Source organism: Mytilus edulis, chromosome 8 (genome assembly GCF_963676685.1).
Source record: "Mytilus edulis chromosome 8, xbMytEdul2.2, whole genome shotgun sequence".
Lineage (NCBI taxonomy): Eukaryota > Metazoa > Mollusca > Bivalvia > Mytilida > Mytilidae > Mytilus > Mytilus edulis.
In genome coordinates, this window is record NC_092351.1 from 49,133,080 (window position 1) to 49,153,502 (window position 20,423).

Consider the following 20,423-nt stretch of genomic DNA (forward strand, 5'->3'; position numbering starts at 1 on the left):
ACGTTGATCACTTTTCAACCTCATTTCAACGTTTATTCAACGCTGAGTGCCTGCTGGGAAAAGCTCGGAGTGTCTGTAGGACAATAAGTGGTTATAACTGTGTAGTAGGTGTCCATTAGATTATATGTAGTTTCTAGGTGTCCATTAGATTATATGTAGTTTCTAGGTGTAAATTAGATTATATGTAGTTTCCAGGTGTCCGTTAGATTATATGTAGTTTCTAGGTGTCCATTAGATTATATGTAGTTTCCAGGTGTCCATTAGATTACACGTCAATACACATTTCTGTGTTAAGTGAGCTACTAAATCACGGGAAAAAATCCAATTCAGTATGTAGTCTTAAACTCTTTAATCTCATGCGAGATACCTAATGTTCAGACATTGTTGTATTCAAAAAGTATTTATCAAAGTCAAACGACAATCAATTAAGTTTTTTTTCCGTGCAATACAATTTGTGAATATGGCCGGATCCAAGATATTTAAAGAGTGTGTTATTCCGATAATTGGATTTATACTGACGAGCGGAGCGATTCGAAAAATAATTTGAACGATTTAACGGTAAAATTTGTATAGATATTGTGGAAAACATAAGATTTTCAAAACTATTTAGCGATCGAAAGGGGGAGAGGTACGCCCTCTACCCCTGTATACTCCAATGCGCCAAGTTTATGTATACAAGGACAAAAACCTCGTCCATTACATTAGTATAGGTAAAGACGAAAAAGTACTGTTGGATAAATATATCAATGTTATGAATTTCAGCCCACATCAAATTATCTTCAATTAAATTCTTGGTTATATTTATAATTTAGAATCATCATTGAAGGTGGAGCGCGATTGCACAGTTAATTAATTATATTGATGTGCAATTTGTATGCAAGAGTGACATTCCGTTGTATTATGTGCCAATTCGAAAAAATTATGCGAGTATTGTCTCCCTTTAACAGGTTCATTATTTTATAATTAAGTGTAGGTTTCTGATATAAATTTGAATAGTTGCAAAATGTATCAATTCAAGTTATCTAAAGGTAATCACAGAGAGGGACTAGCAAGCAATTTTAATTGTAGCTTATTTAACGTTAAAACAACTTTCCACTTTAAACAAATGTTACTTTATCCAAATATAAGGACCTTGTTAGCTAAATCTACAAATTTTATTAGATATTATGAATTTTTATTACAATAGATTAATATGCTAACCTAAGGACATTTTTTTCTTATTTTTTCTGTAGACTAAGCTTTGATTTTTTTGCATGAACCCTCTGAGGGGTTCATGCTTATATATTGGCGAGTATGGGCCACTCGATATCTCTCGGCCGGAAGTCAGAACAAAATTTTCGGAACGTCTCGAAAGTTTTCGGTCATTTATACAGGTCTTAACAGGTTGCTATCTACGTCTTTGATATGGTCCCTTGATGGCCCTTGACGACGCAATTATATTTGTGTGTGTATCTGGGTCAATTTCACTTGTCTCGATAACATGTGAACTAATTATGTTTGAAGATTTAACCACGGGATACTGAGTGTGTATTTTATCATAGACTTACGGGAGAGAAGATTCTGGTTAAAATATTAATATTAGATCGGAAAACAGAAAGATAATATTCTTAACAAAAGTATTTAATTCAATCGGAATCAAAGACATATTATACACAAAATATATACTGTATTTATGTTTCTGAAGAAACTAACAATGATTGAAATCAGAATATTTTCAGAGTTGCAATTATTATAAGAAATAAGTATTTTATATTACAAGATACTCTGCTTTGGTATTTTAAATATTCATTTGTAAAGGAAACATAAAAATTAAATCTAAATAAATTCTTGCATCCTACAAAAAAAAAAATGTTTATAAACAATAATCATTATATTTCTACGTTAATTATTTCATATCATTTTAGTATTTAGGTTTTTATGAGTAATTATTTTTTTGTTGTATTGTAATATATCCATAAAACGGTAAGTAAGATAAATTTAGTAAATATTTCATTTTTAATCGGTCGTGAATAAAAAATACTTGTGTGTTTTCAATTCATAAAACATGATTTTAAATCCTTGCAACTCACAAAAACTGTAAAAATAATTTACAGCAATCACAACAAAATTTAATTACAACCATAATGTTGATTATTTTATACCGTTTTAGTATGGATTTAGAAGTCTTTGCTTATATTTTGTATTGTAATATATTCACATAGTGGAATGTTTGAATTTAAAAGTAGATTCATTCGATAAATAAACTGTCCATCCGTAAATACTTGACGTTCGTGTTTATTATTCAAAAGAATTTAAAAAAAAATAGGAACGTTAGTTTTTTATAAAATTTAAATTCAATTTTTGTTTGTTTGTTTTAATAGTTTAACCGTATATAGCATCTAAATATTTGTACTATACATGTATGTAACGGTTTTGAAAATTGTATTCATTGTGTTGACCAACTATCCTACACCTCTTGATTCATTCACATTATAGATCACATTTCAAAAGCACACTATCGGTTTGAGTTCTCAAAAATTCCGGATAAAATGTCAATGAATCCGGAGTCAAAACATTTAATGTTGGCTGTTTGACATTCGAATTCAACTATTAGATTAAGATATGTGATGATGCAAATGCGTATTATTTTCCTGAGTATCAGTGAGATGCTTTCTATTTACTATTTCGTGCGCTAAGATACTACTTGCATGCAATACTATTAAATTCACTCGTGAAAGCTTATTTTCGTTTTTGTTATCTAAATTCAGGACACGGCAGAAAGAGCTTCACATGTGACTTTCAAGCACGGTCATCATTTCTAACGGTATTCTGACCTCGAGTTGTTTCTCTTTTGTTTCTTTTTTAAGTCACAGTCCTATTATAAACTTTGACCTTTTCGAAAAGCTAAGGATTGTCTACCCAAGGAATAGGTTCCTTAACTTTGTAATGTAAATGTATTTAGCCTTTTAACTTTTTTCATTCGAGCGTCACTGATGCTTTTTTTGTATCTACTGAACTCGTGTCTGGCGTACATCATTTTAATTCTGGTATCTTTTTATATCTACATACCTTTTTATATAAATTGGTTATTTTGAAAGTGTGTACAGGTATTCATAAACTTCTGAATTAAGAAATTCTTTGGCAAAACTAAGTTTCCCTGTAGAATGTTTGAATTGATTTAAGTAAAATCAGGAAATCCTTAAAATTTGAGATGTTTTATTGGACCAAAATAAGTCTCTTCATAAGAGGTCCCAATCAATTGCATGCCACAGGTTTCACCGCATACAACATCTACCATGAGTAAAGACAGCTTCAAATACGAGTTGAGAAAATAAAGGCATTCAAGTAGGAAACAAAATATAAAGATTTGATAGATAAAATAAATGCATCCAGAATTCCACATTATAAAACAAACTGAGTAGGTTTGTGCAATTTGCATAAGTCATCCGGTTAGTAGAAATTAGGATTTGCCAAAGGGTTGTAATCGGAAAAATTATGTACATTCCCAAGTAATAAATAAAATAGTCGGACTTTAAAATAACTATTCAATTAGAAGCTGTAAATATATACTTTCAACTGGCTTCTTATATTCACAGTCAATTATTTCAATTCAAAAGCAAACACAAATTCAGCAACAATCTTTTGGTGACCTGGCAGTCAGCGGTCTTAGGTTCATGTATTGCTATTCTTTTTTTTTAAAGAAAGCAACTTGTTTTACCATGTATTGTCAAGCTTGGTTACTCATAATTATTTCTTAGTCACTCAATGTACGATGCTGTCCCATTCTGCACCTACTGACCTTGATTGTTTAATTACATTCAAATTCCAATGGCTTCACAATCACGTGATGTGATGAATCGTTATATCCAATCAAATTGCTCTATTGTCAATTAGGTTACTTTTATCAGTCTAAAACAATTATAATATTTGTTTGTGGGATATTGCTTTAAAATAGTTTGCAATAATTTGGGGTTTTATTCAACAGGAAAACCTCATTTTTTGCCATCCCCTTCAACATCAATGGAATTTTGTATGAATATTTACCTAGAGTCATGATGGTCAGAATATTGATCTTTTTATAATGAATCAAATTTTTTTTCTATGAAAAATAAATGTAAATTGTTTTTTATTAACCTACCCTATATTCCTGAACAAAAATATGGCATGCACATCGTTTTTTCATGTAGTTTTCCTTTCATTTTGGATGGATTTTTTTCGCGGGAAAATCACGGAAGGCGAAAGGTGCTTGTCATTTTGAAATTCATAAAAATATGATTTGCTTGACCTGTATTACCTGCCACAAGATTGATGAAGCTGAATGGAATATACGCAATGGAGGCCGGAAGTGGGATTTTGTGAAGTTCTAAAATGTTTTTAGACATTCGGAAGTCAGGTTTGAAACGGCCATTAGAAAAATGGCATGTTTGAGCATTTCTTTAGAATAACAATGAAAACTTAATCTTTACGCTAATTTTGTACGCTGGAAGTAGCGTAGTGACGTCAATGCGAAGTTTCCCCGTGTGATAAGTTCAAACAAAAATACCGAACGAACTAACAAGATGACTGATTTTAGACTACGATAAGATACACAAAGATACACAAGGTTACACGCCATTATTCCGACAGCCCATTAGTCCGACAGCCCATTAGTCCGACAACCCAATAGTCCGACAACCCGTTGCTCCGACAACCCATTGCTCCGACAGCCCAATACTCCGACAGCCCAATACTCCGACAACCCATAAGTCCGACACTTATCAAGTCAAGTATCAGGGTATTAGGGTCAAATAAAATTTGTCTGTCTGTATTATTACGTTTAAATATAATGTAATAATTACATTTAATTTAGATGTATGCCGTTTCATTATAATACTTTATTCTGATTGGCTAACTGCACATCACGTGTTATTCCGTACGCAGTTGCATTGCTCAATACAACTTTTCATTCATGATAACACGTGGTCCAACAATAAAGTGCACAGGTGAATTAAATAAAAAAATATATAAAATTCGTGTTTTGATGATCATAGCTAAAAAATGTAATTATAAGTATTGAATGCTTCTTTTTGTAACTTTATAGGGTTGTAAAAGCGTTGACCGTGCGCACATTTTTAGAATGAAGCGCTTCCGCGCTTCATACAAAATGTACTTCGGTCAACGCTTTTACACCCCAATAAATTTACAAAAAGAAGCATTCAATTTTTAAATAACATATTTTAAAAATATATATATAGACAATAATAGTGCATTGACTTGACATATCAACGATATAAGGATGAGGCTTAGAAACGGGGAAATGCGAGGCTGTGCCGAGCTATTTCCCCGTTTCGGGCCGAATCCTTATGTCGTTGATATGTCAAGTCAATGCACTATTATTGTCTTTAAAAAAAAACATTTTCAATAGTTGTTTAATGCGTTAAGGTTATTTATTTGATTTAAATATTGGGGGAAATACCCTTTAAAAAGGCCTCACATCATGCTCGCGGAGAAATATACAACACAATGAAATTTACATTTACCTGTTAAAAAAACAACACTAGACGGTGAACGAAATCGTTTGAGTATGGACTTAAATATCAACCATAAGCATAAAACATAATGATTTATAGGTTGCAAACAAAAAATATTAACAAATTAAATATGTTTTTCCAATAATTGCAAAAGAAACAAGGTTGAGATTTCCACGCATCGTTGTACAGATCTGTATGCATTTGAAACAAGAACAGGTTGAAGAGGTCGTATGATAATTCAATATTATTTCGGCAATTTCTATTTAAATATTCATGAGGAAAAGTGATATCGGGTCAGTGACTGTATATGACATAGAAATATAGAGTCAACGCATTTTGACTGCTCAAATAGAACGAGTGCAGTATAAAAAATAATTTAAGGCTTAGGTAGTTCGAAAACTTTCTATATACTCAATTCGAAATCTGTATATAGAACAGAACAGAAAGAATATTTCATTTTCCAAATTAAAGGGTCTATAAAGAGCATATAAATCAAAAAGAACCAGTGATTGTGCGAGCTACTGATGATTCCTCCGCTCAAAAAAATTCGTTGTTGAGTTATGAATCTGAAAAAGCATCACACAGTATACATGTAGCTGACTTATAAATATAAACCTTGAAACCAAATTTCAGAAATCATTGTATTGTAGTTCCTGAGAACAATGTGACGAACATTGTTAACTTGGCTGTCATGTGAAAAGTGTTCGGTAAACAGGAAGCTGTTGACAGTGAATCTGAAAACGCATCACACGATATAGCCGACTTCAATAAACCTTTCAGAAATCCTTGTATTGTAGTTCATGAAAAAAATGCAACGAAAATATTCATGGGACGGACGGATGAACTGGCTGACTGACTGACGGACGGACAGACGGACGGACAGAGGCAAAACAGTAAGCCCCCGCTTTTTCGAAGCAGCGGTATAATGATTGGGTCAACATTAAGACTTTACAATACTAATATGATATAATTATCTTTATAGCAACATACGCCTCAGTCACAATCGGAGCCAAAACAAAATAGAAAAAAACCTCAACTAACACATTGATATCAAATAACAGTCCGTATCAAGACATGCACTACATAATTCAAAAGAACTAACAATATAATCATCATTTTTCCCCTTAATAATAAAGTTTTCTTGTGTTATTAAACATCGAAAATTTATTTAACTTTTTAAAAGTTCTGACATGTGCTAGATATATGCTAAAAGAGTTCCTCCCTCAAATTATTATGAAGTGAGCATTCGATTGAAAAATGACGCTCATCCTCAACTTTATCAGCTGTACAATACGATTTTTTGAGTATCTGACATTTTCAATTCTTAATGTAATGGGTGAGCACCGATTCTTAATTAACATATGAAGTACCTTTCTTAAAATCAATGATATCTAAATATTTTTCTTCTTGAACACAATCTTTAAATGAAAAATAAGTGTCAAGTTTGCCATAAAACACATAATGTACTAAGTTTTTACAATTAGACAATTTGACAAAGACACAAGCAGGACAAGAATGTCACACATTGTCTTAGATTTCTTACCAGTCAAATTGCGTTGACTGTATATTTCTATGTCATATACAGTCACTGACCCGATATCACTTTTCCTCATGACTATTTAAGTAGAAGTGCCGAAATGTTCTTGTCCGTCATATTTGTCTTAATACGACCGCAAAACTTCTTTGGGGGATTTTATAATGGTATGATGTCGTCGTCTGTGTCGTCTGCGTCGAGGGTAAGGACTGAGCAGTTGAAATAAGCATGTGTTTCAACTCAAATATAATGAGACAAATATCGTGCATGGAAAGAATGATTCAAATAAAAACGGACAACCCCAAATATTAAAGAGAACAGAGTTGGTCTTTTTAGAGAAAATTTACCCATACACACAAGACAGATGCATTGTCGGAATAATGGGCTGTTGGAGTAATGGGCTGTCGGAATAATGGGCTGTCGGAATAGTATGCTGTCGGAATAGTGGGCTGTCGGAGTAATGGGCTGTCGGAATAATGGGCTGTCGGAGTAATGGGCTGTCGGAATAGTGGGCTGTCGGAGTAATGGGCTGTCGGAATAATGGGTGTCGGACTAATGGGATGTCACCATACACAACATATGTACAGCAAATCAGGCTCCAAGTAACATTATGTTTCTTGTATTTTAAATCTTATTTTAAAGAAACTAATAAATGAGATTCTACTGTTTTAAATTTAATTGATCCATTTCAGCTATTCTTCAGTTGGATGTAGATCAGATACTGAAAAAGAAAATATTAGCTTAAAAATTGAACTCACAGTGGCATTGGACAGTATAGAAAAACTAAAACAAGAATATAGTGATCTTTCAGAAAAGTAAGGATTTATAATTATGAGGAATGTACATTAGATATATTTGTGTGATTTTATCATTTGGAAATTTTCTGCTTTCACATATTTGTAAAGAAAACATTGGGTTTGACATTATGAAATAGTTGAAGATTTGCCCCAGCCCCTTTCCTGCACAGGGCAAAGATTGTGTCCTGCTATGAGGTCATAAGCTTTGGGAACAATAGTAACGAATAATAATGTCGATTAAGATGACATCTGAATTTGTTTAAATATATAATAAACGCTAATACTATAAGAAAATTAGACATTGCCATTGCTATATCCATGGAATAAAATTTTTACCTGTTGTGGAGCTTTGAAATTATTTATTTATTTCAGTGTGGAACAAAAATTGTATGATCTTGCAAGACAGACTAATAGAATTCTTTCAACTTTTTTAAACATTTGGATTATATGTGTGATAAAAAGATTATAACATGTCTTATTCATTAAGGATGTTGGTATTATCATCGACCGATATGAGCCCTCAGCTAACCCTTGGGCCAATATAGAAATTTCAGATGATACCAGGGTCCACATGGAACGGACATAACTATAATTATTGGAAAATAAATGAAATTATTTTTTGGATCAAGAATGTTCGCTCCTTTTGTTTTTGAATTTTTGCCATGTAGTGCCATTAAAGAATTTTCGCCTGCCAACCCTTACTTTTCTTTTCATAATTACATATACCGGTAGTTAAAAAAAGCAATATTTGAAAATGCTATTAAATCCATTTTAATTTTTTTAAAGCAAAAGGGTTCTAATGTTAAATGTATGAAAAGGTCAAAGACAATTATTTCCCTACAAATTTTCAATTGCTTTTATCTTGAAAACAAACGCACTGACCCCTTATTTTTTTCCGGCCTTTTTAGCTCCTTTTATTCATATACTATCAATTTATAACAGTCTTTTAAAACGTTTGTTATTTTGAAACAGTAGGGAACATCCATAAACGCTTTTGTTTAAATCAGGGCTTCCAAAATATATTTATGCCAACCAGACATTATTATGTCTTATGCTGATTTTAATCCCTTAATTAGACATAGCAACAAAAGGCAATCATGGTAATTAGGTCACATCTAAACAGTGGCTTTTAGTACAAATTCGATGTTCTGAAGTAAACTGATAAATTGACAGTAAACTGATAAATTGACACTAGTACTGCATCATTTGAAATGATCAACATTAGCTTACTAATATTTGCCCAAATTGAAAAATTCTAATACTGGATGTTGACTTGACAATGGTAAAACATGGACCAGAGATGGATACAAATGTGATTGTCAACGTTTTGACACTACCTATTGTTTGAATTCAAAGGAGGAAAATTACAGAATTTCAATCACAGATGAAATTATTGGTATTATATTAATTTGACTGTAAAACAACAGCAGTAGGTCCGAGACCACAATTGTCGTCCCTTGATTTTCGTTGACAAATATAGTCCCTAGTGTTGACAGTGGGTTACTTGCCATTCATTTTTATACCCCTTCCAAATTTATTTCTCCATGTTTAATGCCTCAAATTGCAAGTAGGGGGGTGAAATTACACTGTAAAAAAATTTGGGTCCAGAATTTTAAAGGAAAGTAGTGATTTGGTCCAGGTGAAAAAGGTTGAAAAATAGCACTTCGGAAGCTGTCAAAAGATTTCAAGACGCCCTAAAGATAAAATTGTCCATATTTTGAGTTAGAGACGATGAAGTTTTCTATAATTTTGATATAATTTGTCCTAAAAGTAGTACAACACACTGTAAAAGTTTCTTTGAGAAAGCGCAGGTGGGATTTTTTTTATTTTCATTTATGTTCTAAAAGAAATGCACTACGAAATAATTGTGGTCTCGGACCAGTATATTTCTACCAAAATAATAATATACAACATTCGTTTCCAACCCTTAATGGTTATTAGGGAATAGAAATATAGTTCATAAGCGTTCTTACAACCGGCAGTTAAACCTTGTCAAAGTAAGGCATCTTTTTGACTGTGCAAGATGTACAAGTATGCTGCCAAGTCCAGCTAGAATGGGAATGTTAAGTATGATGCCTCCTCTCAAGAAAGTTATTTTATTTAATGCATAATAATATAAAATATGTAAGAAACTTAACTTTTTCATCATCAGATATGAAACAGGAATGATTGCTACTAGGACTATTAAAAGTCTACAACGGGAAAAGGACAGCTTAGAACAAGAAAAGCATGATTTTAGAGCTAGATTGGACCAGATCCAGAGTGATGTAAATCGTTACAAAAATGAGCAGGTTCATCAACAGGATTCCTCACATGAAACAATAGAAAATCTTCTTCAGCAAAACAGTAAATTAGATAAGGACAGAGGATTGTTGAGAACAAAAATCTTTTCACTGGAAAATGATAAGGTTAAACTTGAAGATGCGTAAGTTTGAACATTTTTGTCTGTTTTTAAATACTTTTAGGACCTACTTTGTGTAACATTGTTATTTTGTAATCCCTTTTTTTTATACGAATGCAAATTTTTTCCGGATTGTATGATGTCATCGTCGTTTGTGTTGTCCGAAGACACATTTAGTGTCCAGCTATAACTTAAGTTTAAGTGAATGGATCTCTATGACATTTAATAAGAAGGTTCAATAGCACAAAAGGAAGGTTGGGATTGATTTTGGGGATGATAGCTAGTCCCAACAGTTTTAGAAAAAGGGGCCCCAAAAGAAGCATTTTTCAACTTTCAGGATATCAACTTGTGTATAAGTATTTCAATAGCTCTGAAATTGTACCACAATGTTTAATACCACAAGTAGAAGGTTAGGATTCATTTTGGGGGTTTTGGTGCAAACAGTTTAGGTATTAAATGCCAGAAAGGGGCCTAAAACTAGTATTTTTGTAGTTTCTTGACAATAACTTGTGTGCAAGTGTATGGGTCTCTCTTATATTATACCACAAGGTTCCATATCACAAAAGGAAGGCTGGGATTGAGTGTAGGGGTAATTACCCAATTCATGTGGGAATTAGTGGCCAAAAAAGGACAAAAAAAACGAAGCATTTCTCTTGTTTCCAGACAATAACTTGTGTTTAAGAATATTGATTTCTCTGAAATCGTACTACAAGGTTCCATACTACAAAGGAAAGGCTGGGTTTGAGTGTTGGGGTAATTGCTCCAAGGGGGATTCAAAAAGTTTTTTTTTGGGGGGGGGGGGGGGGGGGGGGGGGGGCTCCAACTTTTGTAAGTGGTTCAAATTTTTTTTCTCAAGATTTTTCAAATTTCAAGAATCTTTTATTACACAGTATTGTGCAATAGATTTGTATGATCTTGACATTTATTTTGCATCAGATACCTATACTATGTCAAGATTTTTAAGCTTGAATATTGTGTCTAAATTTGCCATAACTGTTCAAGGTTCAACCTCTGCAGTCTTATCAGGCTGTGATCAGCGAAGCATTCTAATAATAAATAGGATGACCAGTATTGTAAGGTTACACCCAGTTATCAGAATACTCAATATTATGGATACAATTATTGCACCATGAGGAAAAACTAATGACTTGAAAATTTTTTTTCAGATACAAAGAGGTCTTTCATAATTAATATTTTGAATTAAGTTTTTTAAATCCAATAGGAGCTGCAACCTTTTAACATGAGTAGCTGGTATAATAAAACTAACTTGAAATTTTAGTCCTTATATTATGTATATATGTCTCAACCTGAAAATGTGATTTAACATATATTTGATTTAGAAGGTCCTATAACAACAACACTTTAAGGGATACTCCAGTAATTTACTAAGATCGACATTGTTTTCATTTCTGATGACGGTGTCCTAGCAATTGAAACATGTTGATCTCAATAAATTACTGGGGCATTCCTAAAAATGTTGTTATAGGACCTTCTTCATTTTATGTTTTTATTGTAACGACCCTGCATACCTGAGGTATCCACTTTATGGAATCTACTGACAGAAGTTTAATCAGGCGTTGGTTAACTTGTTTTTAAGATATCTTTGTTTTAAACATTTCAGCAAAATGTCAGTGCATACCAATTTTAATTGATATTAGTTTTCTTTGTATGCATGCAATATAATGAAAAAAAAAAGTTACAAAAAAAACTAATATGTATGCTGCTTTTACTGTAATTGAATTGTGTACTGTTTCAGGTTAAATAAAAGTAAGGAAGATAATAAAAAATTGCAAAGAGAGCAAGATAATTTGCAAGACATCTTACGAGAAAAATCAAATGAGCTGAAAGATTCAGAAGTTAGGTATGTACGAAAATATGTACGAAAATAAACAATATTAACACAAGTGGAAAATACTATTAGGACCTTTAAGCTTAAAATTTCAACTTGTTTCCTAGATGTCCTGCTGATTTGAATAATCTATTTTTTTTACAGTATTATGGAGAAAGAATTTACTTCATATTTATTAGAAACTATCTCTATTTATTTAGTGTCTGTTTACCCTGATTTGAACTTTGTGTTTTTAATTCTCTTTAATCGTTTTAATTCAAACATAGCTGTCATTGCTACTAAAAAATGATCAAACAAACACAAACAAGCCTAAAAATGATCTTTAAAAGCAATCCTGCAAATATTTTGCAGAGTTTTAGAATACATTTGCATGTTATAACATGTGTTGAGTAAATATACTACATATGAGTTCCTTTGTAGTCGATCTATTTTTAACCGAATTTGCAACGTCGGTTATTAATTTAGGAATGTACGTGGCCGATCGCGGCATTTACAATGTTTAAAGAGCAGCCATATTTGTTTAATCATAACAGACAGAGAGAAAAAAAATTGACGATTTTACGTTATATTTGCATAAAAAATGAGAAAATCACGTACAAAGGACTAAGTTTATGATATATACATACATTGGTAAAAGAATTGGATAAACATTTTTTTCACCACTCACTCGTTTCTGATATGACTTTAATGAATGAAAAATTTATTGTCTTTTTTTATCATTTACAGATTAAGAAAATTTGAAGTTAATATCTTATTTCTTCAAAACACAAAAACTGAAAATGAGAAATTAAAAGAATCATTACATGAAATAGAAAAAGTGAAAAGAGAGTTTGAAGACCTAGAAAAAAAGAAGGCAGTTGTCTTTTCTTAATTGCAAAAACACTATTGCAAAATGTAGTAATTCAATGCTTTTAAAAAAATTATTATTGGTCTAGTTTTTTGTCTTGCTTGACGAAGTAAAAAATCAAAGGTATGCTGTTTAGTGATGGCGGCTGCAGCATCAACAATTATTAGTTTGTGATTAGGTCTAGTTTATTATCATGATGAACCAATAGTGGTACATTTTTTTGTAAGTCAAAGATATTTGATATGCAGTTGTATCAGTATTGGCATATCTCACTTCCATAGAGATGAGTTGGCCTCGTCCCCTCAGTTATGGTCTATTGACTTTGATACTTTTGCTTAGTTTTCATGTATTAGGTCAGTTTATGCGGGAATAACTAGTGGTAAGTTAATGATAATTGGTATGCAGTTGTATAAGCATAAGCATATTTTATTTGAGAGATTATTTGGCTCCGCCCCCTCAGTCATGGTCCATTGACTTTAAAACCTCAGCTTAGTTTTCATGTATTAGTTTGTGTTTATGTCTGATTGTGGGGAATCACTAGTGGTAAGTCAAAGATATTTGATATGCAGTTGTATCAGTATTGGTATATTTCATTACTATGGAGATTATTTTGCCTCGCCCCCTAAGTTATGGTCTATTGACTTTTAAACTTTTGCTTAGTTTTCATGTATAAGATTGTATCAGTTTCTGATTAGGTCAGTTTATGGGGAACCACTAGTGGTAAGTTAATGATTATTCGTATGCAGTTGTACAAGCATTGGCATATCTCATTTCAATGGAGATGCATATCTCATTTCCATGGAAATAATGCGGCCCTGCCTCCTCAGTCATGGTCTATTGACTTTGAAATTTTTGCTTAGTTTTCATGTATTAGTTTGTGATTAGATCAGTTTATGGGGAACCACTAGTGGTAAGCTAATGATAATTGGTATGCAGTTGAATACCCAAAGGCATAGCTCATTTCCATAGATTATTTGCCCCCGCCCCCTCAATCATTGTCTATTGACTTTGAAACCTCAGCGTGTTTCATTTCTTAGTTTGTGTTTATGTCCGTTTTTCGAGACCACTAGTGGTAGGTCAATGACATTTGGTATGCAGTTGTATTAGCATTGGCTCATCTCATTACACTCAGTTATGGTTTATTGACTTATTTTGCTTAGTTTACATGTATTAGTTTGTGTTTAGGTTTGTTCAAAGGGAACTACTTATGATAAGTCAATGGTATTTGGTATGTAGTTGTATTAACATTGGCACATCTCATATACAGGGAGATTATTGAGCCATGTACCTTCAGTCATGGTTCATTGACTTTGAATATTTGCACAACTTACATATGCATGTTGAAGTGTTTGCATTATGGAAATTACAAAAAAGCAAGACATATCTCTGTGATAATTGTTTATTTCAAAATGGATATGTGTGTATGTATGTAGGATAATTGGTATATAGTTACATCATGACAATTTGCAGTTCATGTTTAAATTGTGTTCTGGTTTGATGATTTTGTGCAGAGTTATGGTCCGTTGACTTAAAAAAATCACTCAAATAATCAGTTTGTAAAATAACCATCAGCTGTCTTATGTGGAACTCTGATATTACTTTATGTTTTTTATTATTACTTAATGATTTTTTTACTTTTCTTAATATGGTTTTGACATTACGTAATGATGTTTTAATATAACTCAATATGGAATAGTCATTACTTTATGATGACTATGATATTTCGATATTACACGATATGGTTCCGTTTTGACTTGATATAGTTTTGTCATTACTCAATATGGTTTTGTCATTACTCGATGTGGTTTCACCATTAGTTAATATGGTTATGTCATTAGTCAATGTGGTTTTAACATTACTTGATGTGTATGTGACTTAACGTAATGTAGTTGTTTCATTACATGATGTGGTTTTGTTATTTCGTAATGATGATTTGTCTATTCTTTATATGGTTTTAACATTACGTAATGATGTTTCAAAATTTGACGATTTTACGCTACTTGATGTGTTTGTTTCATTATTTGATGTGGTCTTGTCATTCTTTGATGTGGTCCTGTCATTCTTTGATGTGGTTATCCCATTACTTGATGAGGTAAAACCACGTGACCAATTCGGAAAAACCTGTTCTATTTTTAGATAGATGTTCATGTTGTATGTTCCTTTAATGATCTAATTAGTGTTCAAATTAAAGTTTGGGTTAATGTTTGAATTAACTTTGAGTAAGTTTTCGAATTCAAGTCATGCTTAGAATTAAAGTTCTAGTTAGCATTGAGTTTCGAGTTGGACTTCGAGTTTGAGTCGAATTTAAAGGCAGAGTTCTAGCTACAACTTTGAATTTGAGTCACTTCTTGAGGTAGAGTTTGAGTAAGATTGGAATTTAAAAGAGGGACGAAAGATACCAAAGGGACAGTCAAGCTCATAAATCTAAAACAAACTGACAACGCCGTGGCTAAAAATGAAAAAGACAAACGGAAAAACAATAGCACACACGACACAACCTAGAAAACTAAAGAATAAACAACACGAACCCCACCAAAAACTAGGGGTGATCTCAGGTGCTCCGGAAGGGTAAGCAGATCCTGCTCCACATGTGGCACCCGTCGTGTTGCTTATGTGATTACAAATCCGGTAAATAGTCTAATTCGGTAGGTCACATTCATGAAAGGGAAGGGGATTGTAGTTACGACGTAAGGAACATATCCGATATCATTTGTGAAACGGTTATTCCATAACGGTCAACCAACTCGTGATGGCGTCCGTAAAATTTACGAAGGGATGATTTCAACTTCACCATTTGGAACTCTTGGTTTAATAGCTTCCTTGTGAGCAGTAACCCTCTATCAAGAAAATCATGATAGGAAATGCAAGCACGGGAATATCGTATCAATTGGGAGATATATACCCCGTATGCAGGTGCTGCTGGAATGTTGCTACTTAGAAATGGAAAGTTCACAATTGGAAAGCTGAAATCATCTCTTTTGTCGTAAAGTTTTGTTTTCAACCGACCCTCATTGTCAATTTCTAGATGTAAGTCAAGATATGAAGCCGACTTAACTGTATCTGTAGTATCCTTTATCTCCAATTCGATGGGATAGATGCGTTCCACATAGTCACCAAATTTGAATTGTTTAGTGAAAGAACGTCATCTATATAGCGGAAAGTAGAGTTAAAGGATATTGCTAACTTCTTATCTTTCTTGCTAAGAAGTTCCTGCATGAAGTCAGCCTCATAATAATAAAGAAACAAGTCGGCAAGTAGAGGGGTTTAAGTCTCATTTAGATTAATTAAGATTTCGAGTAGAAATTAGAGCTATTTTCGACTATTATATTTATTGTGTCTGATTATTTAACGCATCAATGTAAAAATATCGGAAATTGATGAGACTGTCATTAAAGTGAGAGGGTTAGCGCTATAGAACCAGGTTTAATCCACCATTTTCTACATTTGAAAATGCCTGTACCAAGTCAGGAATATGACAGTTTCTGTTCATTCGTTTTTGATGCGTTTTGTTATTTGATTTTGCCATGTGATTATGGACTTTCCCAATTGATCTTCCTCTAAGTTCAGTATTTTTGTGATTTTACTTTTTATATGTCTTTTTGATTTGTAATTAAATTTTCTATCGCGGAACAAGTGCTCTTGCTCGGACTTCCGATAAGAGGGCTTCGGGATTTGCCTACTAAATTAACAATGTTGCAGTATACAAAACGCAACATATGAGTTGAAATAAAGTTAGATGTGGTGCGATTGCCAATGAGACAACTATCCACCAGAGTTTAAATGCAGCAGGTGTAAGAAATCATAAATAGGCAACCGTACAGCCATCAACACTCCGTATAGTCAGCTACAAAAGGCCACCATGCTATATGTAAAAAAAATCTATTTTTAACAGATTTCAATATGTCATTTGTTGAAAGTGCTTTGGATGGGTATCACCAAAGTTAAAGTTCGAGTGGTTGCTCAGAGTTATTTGGTATGAAAAAGGGGAACGGCAGACAATAATAAAAAAATAAAATCCTAAAAATTTTACAGTATTTCAGACATAATTGGAATATCCCCAAACCACTTGGTCCTGTTATTTGATCCGAAGTTCTCAAATACATGTAGAAGCAGTATTAAAATAAATTTGTAAAATAGTCCACGGAACGCTTTGTCTCGCCTGATATTGCTGCTTTCAGTGTAAAAGCATATTAATGTTGATCGGCTGTACATTCATCGGTCAAAAAAAAAAAAAAAAAAAAAATATTTTTCTGTAGATGCTTTTTCTTGATATTGAGGAAAAACATCTATACAAGTTTTAAAACACTTCATGGAGGTAATAAATTTATCTTGTCAAAACAGTTTAATTTGGGTTTATTTAACTAAAACAAAACTGTATGGTTTTCAACAATGAACAAAACCCATACCCCATAGTAAGCTATAAAAGGTCGCGAAATGACGCCACTTTCGACGACGCTGTTGTGTCTCACTGCCGCTACATTGATGTCACAGGCTCGACACAAATCAAAAGACTAATACTTTTTTGTTAACAAATGAGACACTTCAAATCAACTCACACTTAAGTCACAGGAAAATTGGGGGAGGGGGTCTCGGACTAAGCGACAAAGCATCAATACTATAAAATAAGAATTCTCCGATTTTTTTTTAACGTTAATGATCATTTGAACATATATACGAATATCAATGTTTTACTTTTAATCAATAGAATTCTCTGATCTACCTGGAATATCTGTTTCACATGTGACGACGAACATGTTCCAGTTGTCATAACCATAATACCTTAATTTTTTACTCGAATGTGAACTTCCAAATAAAACCAAATCACTCGGTTTGTAATTTCGCGAATAACACGACGGGTGCCACACGTTGAGCAGAATCTCCTTACCTTTCTGGGGAACCCGAGATCACCCTGATGGATTAAACTTACCCAGTCATACCGACCTATTGAGTCAGCCAATTGAAACTGTTTTTTATGTCACCGCAATTTTATCGCAACTGAAAGTTGGGGGCATAGTGTTTAGCCTCTGTCCGTCTGTCGGTTTTTCCGTCCCATTATGGGTATATAGGTACTCCGCATAACTCTTCCAAAAGTTTGAATCATAAGAAGTTTTCTCTTTACTGTCTGTTTGTACATATATTGAAGGTGTGCTGCATGTGGTCAGGGTTTAATTTTTATAAATATGTGCTCTTTTGGGAGAAAGTTGAACTTTTTGGGAGATTTACTTGCATAAGTAGGGCGTTTCCAGATAACTCCACCTACAGTTTGAATGCTAGGAATTTATCACTCTGCTAGCTGTTTGTACATGTATCGAAGGTGTGCATGTGGTCAGGTGTTTTTCTTTTTATTATTTTTCCTCTTTTGGGAGAAAATTTGAACTTTGTCCTTTTTGGGGTATAAGCGGTTAAATGAGTGGAGTGCGGGGGCATCACTTTGTCTAGTTTACATTTTTTTCTCGCGTTGTGCTGTTACACTACTGTTTCAGTCCGATGTTTGCTCACACACATGTTAAACTCCACCCCGTGCACTGTCTTTATGTACCTGCCCCAAGTCAGGAACGTGAAGTTCAATTGTTATCGTTGTAAACATATTTTTGTAAAATAGACCGTTAGTTTTTTCGTTTGATTTTTTTTCACATGGTGCATGTTGGCCTTTTGTAGCTGACTATACGGAGTGTTGAAGGCTGTACGGTTGTCTATTTATGTTTCTTACACCCACTGCATTTAAACTCTGGTGGGGATAGTTGTCTCATTGGCAATCACATCACATATAACTTTATTTCAACTCATATGTTGCGTTTTGTATACTGCAACATTGTTAATTTAGTACGCATATCCCGGAGCCCTCTTATCGGAAACCCGAGCAAAAGCCCTTGTTCCGCGATAGAAAATTTAATTACGAACTCAAAAAGACATATAAAATAGCTCTAATTTCAACTCGAAATCTTAATTAATCTAAATGAGACTTCAATTCGAATCTTACTCAAACTCTACCTCAAGAAGTGACTCAAATTCAAAGTTGTAACTAGAACTAAGCATGACTTGAATTCGAAAACTAACTCAAAGTTTAATTCAAACAGTAACCCGAACTTTAATTAGATCATTCAAGGCACATACAACATGGAAATCTGTCTAAAAATAGAACAGGTTTTTCCGAATTGGTCACGTAGTTTTACCTAATCAAGTAATGGGATAACTACTTTAAAAAATGACAGGACCACATAAAAATAGCGTAAAATCGTCAAATTTTGAAACATCATTACGTAATGTTAAAACCATATAAAGAATAGACAAATCATCATTATGAAATAACAAAACCACATCATGTAATGAAACAACTACATTACGTTAAGTCACATACACATCAAGTAATGTTAAAACCACATTGACTAATGACATAACCATATTAACTAATGGTGAAACCACATCGAGTAATGACAAAACCATATTGAGTAATGACAAAACTATATCAAGTCAAAACGGAACCATATCGTGTAATATCGAAATATCATAAAGTAATGACTATTCCATATTGAGTTATATTAAAACATCATTACGTAATGTGAAAACCATATTAAGAAAAGACAAAATATCATTAAGTAATAATAAAACAACACAAAATAATAATACAGTTGCACATAAGACAGCTGTGGCGTTCCATAAGTTTGACACATTTTTTCTGTTGCTTGAAGATATTGATTTGTAACTTTGTATATAGTTTTATCGTGACAAGTTACAGATCACATTTGAATTTTGTTCAGGTCTGGTGATTTTGTGTACAGTTTTGGTCCTTGGACTGACAAAGTTAACTTAAATATTCAGTTTTCAACCAAATTTTGTCACCATGCTTGAAGATTTTGACTTAATATTTGTTATATAGTTTACATCATGATAAGTTATAGATCAAGTTAGAATTTTGTTTCAATACATTAAATATTTAATCAGTATTATAAGGGACTATGTATTGCCATGCAATACTCACAGAATGTATGTTCTGTTGTTTTTGAATTGCAGTGATATTAATCCAAAAATCGTCTTTTATTCATTTGTAATTTTTTTAAACCTGTGCTGATAGATATTTTATTTTCTAGGTACAAAAGAGAGACCTCAGATAGAATAAGCTCTGATAATATTTCCTCCAAATATAAGGAGGAAAATGATAGACTGCGGAAAGAAAGAAATTCAGCAAGAATAGAATTACAAAGGGTACTGAGAGAGAAAAACGAGTCTTAATGCCGAACAAGTCCTTGCTAGAGAAGAACTTTAGACCAAAGTGAGGGAAAAATCTGTTTTAGTTTCTTTGTTCAAGGATAAGGAGGACATTTAGCGACAAGAAGACTATTTGGCGATAAGAAAACAAATTTAGCGACAAGAAAATTAAATATTCTGTCAATAAATATAAATTTATACAAAATTCAATATTTAAGTAATAAAGCATCACACATTGTATAAACCTAGATCTAATTGTTACATTTATTTATCATATGTATTTCAGTAAAAATTACATTT

The 20,423-nt window shown here is 32.8% G+C and overlaps 1 protein-coding gene across 1 annotated transcript; it reads left to right on the plus strand.

The window, feature by feature from the left end:
- The first annotated feature begins 7,419 nt into the window (after positions 1-7,419).
- Positions 7,420-20,362, plus strand: LOC139484158 (myosin heavy chain, clone 203-like). The gene is made up of 6 exons (XM_071267890.1): positions 7,420-7,451; positions 7,716-7,838; positions 9,973-10,245; positions 11,978-12,082; positions 12,797-12,917; positions 20,004-20,362. Exons 1-6 carry the CDS (start codon positions 7,420-7,422, stop codon positions 20,145-20,147), a joined length of 798 nt encoding a protein of 265 aa, XP_071123991.1. The 3' UTR covers positions 20,148-20,362.
- The last annotated feature ends 61 nt before the right edge of the window (positions 20,363-20,423 follow it).